Source organism: Bombus impatiens, unplaced genomic scaffold (assembly GCF_000188095.3).
Source record: "Bombus impatiens unplaced genomic scaffold, BIMP_2.2 scf_0548, whole genome shotgun sequence".
NCBI classification, from domain to species: Eukaryota; Metazoa; Arthropoda; class Insecta; order Hymenoptera; family Apidae; genus Bombus; species Bombus impatiens.
The window spans coordinates 1,888,211-1,897,244 of NT_176967.1; the positions used below are offsets into that span (position 1 = coordinate 1,888,211).

At 48.6% G+C, this 9,034-nt stretch overlaps 1 protein-coding gene across 1 annotated transcript in view; it reads left to right on the plus strand.

The window, feature by feature from the left end:
• Positions 1-9,034, plus strand: part of LOC100747218 (nephrin) — a 171,207-nt gene that overhangs the window by 156,610 nt on the left and 5,563 nt on the right. Inside the window, exon 13 of the mRNA XM_024369272.2 lies at positions 8,925-9,033. Coding sequence (XP_024225040.1) covers positions 8,925-9,033 — 109 coding nt within the window. The remainder of the gene's footprint in view (positions 1-8,924; position 9,034) is intronic.

Consider the following 9,034-nt stretch of genomic DNA (forward strand, 5'->3'; position numbering starts at 1 on the left):
CCCTCTCTCTGGCTGCATTTGATTATCTTTCGATTAGACGGAAGAAAGAGAAGGAGAAAGAGGAAGAGAGAGAGAGAGAGAGAAAGAGAGAGAAGGAGCAGAGACGAGACAGGCTCTCGGCTACTTAGCATTAAAACTACTCCTCTCAGAACTCGATCGGTAAAACGACCGACAGCCCGACAAGCCAACTCCAAAGTCGATTAGCGCGTAATTAAGACATTAGTCAGAAACTTGCGGCATTTAAATAGCTCGACGACCTTTCTTCTCCGATTTGAACGTTACGTTCCTATTCGAATCGATTTCATATTTCACGGGTGCGTCGGTAACGCATCGGGACAGAAATTTAATCGGATCGGTCGCGAAACTCTCGACTCGATCGGCGTTCGTGTTCTTTTTCCTCCAACATTGGTTAACTGTTTTCCCCAGTGCGTTGGAAGAATTTTTTTTCTCCCATTCGCATTTACGCAGAGCAACGAGCATCGAATTAAGGAAAGCAATTACAGATAATGGTCCCAACGGCACCCACCGACGGAACCGTACAGAAGTCAGAGAGAAAAAAAGAAACGGAAGATAAGACTGGAAAGGGTGGAAAAGAGAGGAAAAGACGGAGAAAGGGAGAAACAGGAAGGGGAGAGAGCGAAAACAGAAAGAGAAGAGGCTATCCAGAAGAGACACGAACGTACAGGATGGTCATTAAGCGGCTGCACCTTCTCTCCTCTCGTCTTGCTCGCGTGTCCCCCTCTTTACGTTCCCGGTTCGCTCATCTTTTTGGACATTAAACCGTTTCGCGTGCGGTAATTTTCCCGGGGTCATTTTTGCCGCTCTTCTTGCTCCGTCGTTAACTTCACTTAGCTCTGTTTACCCCCGTCGTCGTTTCTCTCTTCATCCCTCTTTCGTCCTACCCGTTTCCCTCGTCGCTTACTTCCGATCTTCCGTCTTCCGGCCCGCCTCTCGTCAGACGTCAGCCGAAAGCTCGCTCGCTTCGCCGGTTTTTTCACCCACCGAGCCCGCTGCTTTTTTCCGTCCTACCACGCCTCCTTGTCAACTTATTTTTATCCTTCGGCTAAAGAACGCCGCTCTTTCACCCCGCAGAGTCGAGCTGTATTAACGGAGATCATTGCCTCTTTCTTCGATCGTTGTCCCTCCCGAACCCCCGACTCCGACGAATCGAGCGAAAAAAAAAATCGCATCGCGAAACTCGCGATTAACGTGTCTCAGTTGGAAGATTGGAAAACTCGAGGTTGCGCGAACGAAGAGTAGCTTTCACGTGCAAAGAGCCATAAACGTTTCTGCGTCGGTTATTTCCAACGAATATCTCGTTAACCCGCGAGTTAATATTTAAATCGACAGAGTGGTAAGAATTTTCTTTCGAGATCCAAACGTGATATTTTGCGAGACGGAAGACCCACGCTGCTTATAAAGCTCTGTTTCGCATTTTTATTGATATAACCGATCTCGCGGAATCAAAGATACCCGGTAAGGTGGAAACTCAAACAGATCGCGTTTCTCGCGAGTAAACACCTACGAAATTGAATGGAATTCGTTCTTCGAAATTCTATATACCGTGTTTCTTCGATGCTGGTAAGCGGTAGACGAGCCAGCAATTGGTCGCGAAGCACGACGAGGAAATTGAATTTCGCGATTCCGGACGCAGGGTGACGACGGGGAAGAGAGCGATGCGAACCAGAGAAATCGACGTAATTTGTGACACGCGGATGTTAAACAAGTGCGTCGCGTGTCTCGATGAACGATGCAGCGAGATGACAGTTCCTTTCCAACTGTCCAATTCGCGCGTACTGTTTAAGGCGTACTGCTTCGTGCGTTTACGCGTGTCGTTAACGCGATCGGACCCTCGTCAAACGGATCTCGATGTAACTCATTGCGCGTAAACGCCGATACCACGCCTGACGTTCTCGCACGTAACGTCAATTAAAGGACGATCGAATCGACGCGCGTTTCCGTTGCATCCGCAACGCGCATCGTAGCTATCGATCATCTCAGAGATCGATCGATCTGAAATACGCGGATGGAGAATCGCGCGCAGCTTTTCGTACACGAGGATCGATCGGCGAATCGTAGAGAGGAAAATTTCGATCCGCAAAAAGGCACGTTGGGCTGCTAATTCGATTGCAGCCATAATTTCAAGATCTGGAACGGTAAAAAGTTTTTGCTCGTCCAGAGGAGGCTCGATTGGCTGTAAATTCGTGAAACGGAAAGCATCGTAGATCGTGAAAGGTCGGCGGACGATGCAACGCGTGCTGATTGGCGAGAGAACGTGTCTGAACCACAAATCCAGCCTCGTCTTAGGTTTTGTCGGCTTTTGCCGGGCTGTGTCTCAAAATCCAGCTCCGAGGATCTATCGATCCATCGTTAAAAACGATTCGCGAGGATCGCGTCAGCGGTATAATTTACTTTAACGCTATTGTCGCAGTCATTCGTTTTCGTTCGTGTTTGCCATCGTTTTGATCGAAGTAACGCAGACTATAGTGGCGGCATTATGAATTTTCTTTGCGGTGCGGTAACCGCTTTAAACGGGAAATCGTCGTTCGTGGAAGAAGAAAGACCGCTTTAAATTCTATTAAAGCGGCGGAGTAAAGTCCTGTCGGAAGGAAAACGATTATTATCGCCGTACGAGTCACATCGTTAAGTCCTTAAGAAATATTCTCTGCGGCGTAATATATTCCAAGCGGAGTTTATATCAAGCTGGCGCGCGCACGAGTTATCCAACAATTTCGCCGGTGGCCAGAAAATGGTAGCCGTGGAAATTCCTCAAACGGTTTTGGCTAGCGCCACGGTCGCCGCCATTCGTAACAGGTAATGTTGCCGGAAGTATCATAACGACCCATTCTCGAGTTTAAGCTCGTCTCTAAATACTATCTGGAATTAAGCGGAAACGACTATTCGTGATTATACGACCGACGACCATTGCCTGCTTTTCAACCGAAATCTTTACACCGCTGCCGCGTAATACCGCGACACATGATAACGTTCTCTCGGGCTAAGACTGGCCTTTGTTCGGCCATCGTCGTCGTCGTCAGCAGCAGTCGAGAGCGTACCTTACTTCCGTCGAAAGTTCTGCTCTCTCTCTATCTCTATCTCTCTCTTTCTCCCTAGTACGAGACCGTGTAGACCGATCAAAGCCGCGGAAATGTCCAACTACGGTGGTTTATGCTACACACCGTTAAACTGTACGTGTCGAAAAGCTGCGAGAGACGTCCCGGAGTTTGAAACCGGGATAGAATTATCAACGCGTTTGATGAAAGTGGCCCGGGAATCGAAAGCCCGTGAAATTTGCCTATCGTCGATCACAAAACGACGAAATACATAATTCGTGGCGGAGGAAGCGATAGCATTATAGGGGAGGAAACAGCGGTGACGTTGACGCGTACCACCGACGTCGCCTATCTGCACCACTCACCGAATCCTCCTTAATTTCGAGAAACCGTCGCCGCTGTTCGCCTACTTCGAAAGAGAAATTACAGGCAAATCGAACTCCGCGTATTCGCGCCGCTTCCTCGCGAAATCTCGTCTCGTCGAACGGTATCGCGGCTAAGGCTGAAAGGCGTCAGCTGCACCGAATTCTGAATCAGATTATCGCGAGCCATGAAATTTCCTCCTTCTACGCGCGTGTAAGTACAGTCCGCCAACACGCGAAACCTTTTGCGTTTTCGCGACCAAGTTATTCCGACGCGACGCGTTTCGATCACCGATCATCCGCGTCCGATAAGCGTCCACAGAAATCGAGAAAACGCTATCGAGAAGCTGAACGTGTTAGATCGGACTAGATCGGCCTGCACCGACCAAAGTAATTCGGCGAGTCGTTGCAACTTTGGAATATACCGCGTTGTCAAGAACAAATGAAAACGTAATTCGGATATCCGGTAACGGTGGAGTAACGCAGAGACAAGGTAACGTTGCAAGCTGCTATTCGTAGGAATAATTTTAGCGAAACCGATGGCCCGCGGGTATTCGAATTAAAGCGAAATCGGAGGATGAGAGGGGGTGGGAATGACCAGAAAGAGGAGAGGAAGGGTGGAACGGTAACATCGGATTAGAGAAAGGGTTCCATCGACACTAGTGGCATTCCTACTGGATCGTACGATAATTGAGATTAGGGTACTTGGCTTTAAGCCTTTCGAGCCTCCGAAGATCGGCCAATCCCCTCGATAAGCGTTTATTATGAACGAGAATCTCAAGATCGGCGACTACATTGCCCTTGGCTTCGTCCTTTTGCTACTCCTCCCAACTTCCTCTCTCTCACTCTCTCCCTCCCTCTCTCTCTCTCGCTTCTCCCTATCCGTTCTTCTCTTCGGTTTCTCTCTGTGGGGCAATCCTCTTCAGGTTGCGAGATTGCGCCGGTAATTGCTCCTCGATTTCACCTACGTACACATGGCTTTCTATTGTTGCACATGAGCAATACGATTTCTGGTGTGTACATATGCGAAGGGAAAGGGCGGCGACGCGCAGATGGAAGGGAAGGTAAAGAGAGGAGGGTGAAGAGAGTGGGACATAGAGGGAGTAATCAGTGACGAACTCTCGAGACTGTTCCGGCTGAACGCAATTAAGAGGATACCAAACCACCATCGACGTGGCTACTTGACCGTAGCCGTATTAGCATCCAGGAGAATCGCGTACCTCGCAAAAGGGATTAACCTTCGAGGAGATTCGCAGGCAGCTGCGAACATCGACTTGAGATTTATTCCGTTTCAATCGGTGAATCTATACGCTAAACACGGCTAAGGAAGTAAGAAAACGGGAGAAACAGGCAGAAAGCCGACCGGATGGCAAAGGTATTTCCACGGTTGAAACGAATCGTGTCTTGAACGAGAAAATCCAAAGTAATATCGTGGATGGTATACGTGCTTGGAAATCCTTTTAATGTGTTCGCGCGGCGAATGGAATAATTTTCAGAACGGACGGTGGTCGCGTTTCCGTGGTAATCCGGGTCGAAAGCGATCGGTCACGGAGCCGAAAGAGATTCGCGTGCGCGTTTCATTAATTGAAAACGGCTGAACTGGGACACGTAAGTCGCCTTAGTCGGAGAACCGACAGCACAACATCGATTCGGGGTTAGCTTTACGTTGAAATTAATCCAAGTGAGCCAAAGTTAGATCTGGCTCTGGCTAAGCCGGGCTTTTTGGTGACTTAGTCGGCCGTATGACATCGAAGCTTCGTCTTACTTGCAGCCCGATATCCAGTCGACGCATGACTGAAACTTCTCCAATGACTTTCTCCTTTCGTACCATTCTGGCTTTTCCGTCGTTCGTGTAATTGTAACGTTCGTTGAAACGTCGCTGGAATCCTCTACGTTTCTCGTTAGAAGAAAAGAAGAAAAAAGACGAGGGGAAAAGAAAAAGGGCTACTTTTTTGGCGAATCGCTGGAAACGTCGCGTGTTCGCCGGACGGATTATAAAAGAGGGACGCGGAGTCTCGAGGAAATCGAATCTTTATCGAAGCGTGATTTTGCGACCTCGCCGTGGCAGAAGGAATTTTTTCCCGATTTTAGCTGAAGTACGTAGCAATGAAAATCTTGGCGAACCCGCGTTAAGACCGATTAGCGATCTAAACTTCGATGAACTCCGAGTTCGAGAGCCCGTTGGGATATGCGATTCCCCCTGTTGGCTCTCTTCGAGAATCCCGTTAGACCATTCTCGAGGATCGACGGTATAAGGACCGGTTTATCTTTAGTACCCCGGCACCAGACGTTTCTTCGCGTGGAACTCGATTAAACTTCCATTGCAACTTTTACGAGACATTGTCGAGGCTTAGGAGGGTATACGATCGCAAACTGTGCCCATTTCCCGGACAAGAAAGAACCTGCAATCTGCTAAAAACTAGTAATTGATTAAAAAATCGTAGCCGCGGACGTTAACGCGGATGGAAAGAACGCGAAAGGGAAGGGAAGGAAAGGATCGGCAAAGAATCGGAGGACCAGGCAAGGGAAGAGAAAAGCTGGCGAACTATCCGCGTGATTTAGGTGAATACCGCGTCCCGAAACGTGCCGCGAGAAATATATTTCCTCGTTGTTCCAAGGGAACAGAGCTTCCGCCGTACAACTTTAACGAGAATCCGTCGACGCTTTCGAAGAATATACGATCGCGGGCGACCGTGACAGCCGTCTACGGTAAATCGCCGTAATTGATCCGAGAAATTATCGTAACGATGCAATTACCTGCATCTGCCGAGAGGGAAGTTGCAACGCGCCATGCCGTTTGAAATATCGTCGAGTCTTCGGAAAGAAGTGTATGTCAATTTCGCGCGAAACCAGACAGCACAGAGGATCCGTCTTTAAAGGTTGCCGAAATAAACAGCCCGTTCGAAAGGACTCGCGTAATTCTACGATTTATCGAGAGAATCGGTCTCTTTCCACGCGATTTCCTACTCCGTCTAGAGTCTAGAACCGTCTTAGATCGTGCGATTCGATGGCTTTACGAGAGCTTTTACGTCCACGCCAAGCACTTTTCTGTCGCTCAACCGCGCGCGCTCATATATTCCTCGAACGTCCTTCGAGACTCGCAAGATCGTCGTATACGGTCTATTCGCGGATCTAAGCGCGGGATTCAAAGCGAAGATAGCGCGCAATGGCATTGTCAATAAAACGCAGCAACCTTTACGAGTGCGACGCGATAAGTGCAATAACCGTGTTTCGTTCTCTGCTGTTACGCGCAACCTGTTTCACGTCGATTTCCGCCGCGTGTTTCCAGATTTTGCGAATAGTCGGTGAGGATCCACGTGCCGATCCACCGAATAAACGGAAGGACGAACGTCGAACGTTAGAACGTCGCGCGTACCGAGCGTAGCCTTCCTCGAGTCAGGTGCTAGAGAAACGCGAATACCTAGGGTGGCTGATTAAACCTTGGGTTTTACGAGCATTACGCGTCCTGCCAAAGTATCTTCCCGTGCATACGTGTACGCACACATACACACACACACTCGCGTGCTGCAATCTATTTACACGCATAAATGTACCCGTATTATGCATAAGGTGTATATCGTCCGATTTTCATTCCCGCGCGCTGCCTCGCGCGCAATTTCCACCCAGTCTTTTCCCCATACGACGAAAGCCTTTCGAGCTGTTCTTACCCTTCGTGGAGAAAGTTTCACTCTGAAGGCAGAAGCTACGATCGTCGTCGAAATATTCGGAATCCACGGCAACGAGGATATTTGCCGATCTGGATGCCTGGTTATCCGACAATCTGGCGCGGAACTTTAGCCAAAGCGGCGCTTTTCCGCCGGGTCGACAGCAACGACGATAGCGGTGGTGTGGTGGATAGCGGTGACGAAGGTATCATGCAAGCGCACACGTAGGTACGTAGATGTTCTTCGCGAGTTAAGAATTAAAAACGTTCGTCACGGGAGGCTAACGAGCGTGCCAACGCTCTGTCCCACTTACCGTACAGTGGAACACAGCTGGCCAAGCCGCGCTCGAAGAATACAGTTTTGTTAATTATCCGAGGAAAACAGCAGGCCAGTTCCCACGCTCGGCCACTATCGACTAAAACGTCACGTGCGAGAAACCGACCAACTCGAACGCGAACCAAGAATTAGCCTGCAAGATTTCTCGTTCTCTTTCATTCTGGCGAATGAACCTACTCTGCCGCGATATGGTCTCCAGTTTCAATCTCGAATATCGATGTTGCTCGTTGTCTCGTTCTCCGGCTATTCCAAGAGAAACGCGACTTACGTAACAACGGTTTACATCGTCGTAAGATGAGGCCAAGCTTGGTTGACTGATACCGGTAGCAGGCTGCTTCTCGGAAAGAATCTTTTTCTCTAATTTTTAGCGAACAAACATTTGAATCGAGTCGGCAGCCAGCTAAATTTCAGGAAAAGCCGTTTGCACAGCCTGTTTTCTCCGACTTGTTTGTACGGTTTAGCGCGACGAGTACGAGGGGAAAAATGGAAGATAGTAAGTAGCCAAGAAGATCCGTAAAACGGTCTTTGCCTCGGTGTTGTTACGTAGAACACGGTCTAATTCGCGTTTTGCTTCTTCCGCTGTTTTCGCGATAGATTTCGATTCCGATGAAACCGCAGAAAAGATACGGAATTTTGTCCACCATCATTTTTGACGAATATATTCAACCAGAGGGAATCGGTAAGAATGGCGAGGGAAAAAGAGAAGGACAAAGTCCCTCTTGATGGGACACTTCGTTTAATTAGGTAATCATACGGACCTCGCTACCCGACGAATGGTTTTAAGTAAAGCGTCTTTCTAATTGAAGTTTCTCAGTGACAACAGTTTCCCGATAACTCGTCCAATTAAGAAAACCGTAACGAACGAAACTCGTAAAATATTCCTCGGCCGCTTGCTGTAACAGCTTTTCGATCTCCGGGTATAGATTTTTCGTCGCCCATCGCCATCAAGTTAATTCGCAGATTTTCTAACGGGTCTCCGTTAGAAAAGTCTCGAAAGAGGTTTTCGCGAAAGCGAAGCAAAAGAAACGTAGCGACGATTAGAGGAAAATTCGCGTATCCGATTACCACGAAGGAAATTAACGAATCGCGTCAGATTACAACACCATCGCGGGACAACGCTTGATCGTCCTTCGAAAAGCTTGTCTACCGTTTCATAATGATTATTGTCGCGCAGTTTCCAGCGTCCTGCGGTTACCTGTTTATTAATGTATGGATATATTACGATTCATTCGCTGCGATTCGAGCAACGATCGAGCTATTATTACAAGGTCTATGCGTCGTTTAATTATAGCCGCGATAATATTAAATAAATTACCGTTGTTCATTTGTCAATCCCCAGTTTCCTCGTAAATTTCATCGAGCCCCGACTGAAACGGCGGCAACGCGGAATTTGTTAATTACGTAGGTCGTTTAAACGCACGCTGGCAGCTACCGCGCTTCCCGTCCAAGCCCCGCTACACTTGACGCATCGTTCCGCTAACTACCTTCGATTTACGCCTCTGTTCAAGGACAAGACGCTGGGATCGTGCTGTCGCCGCTGATCGGTGTGGTGGTCGGAGCTTTGGTCACGCTGGTCCTCATCATTCTTGTGGTGGTGGTGCGCGTACGCCGCGAACGA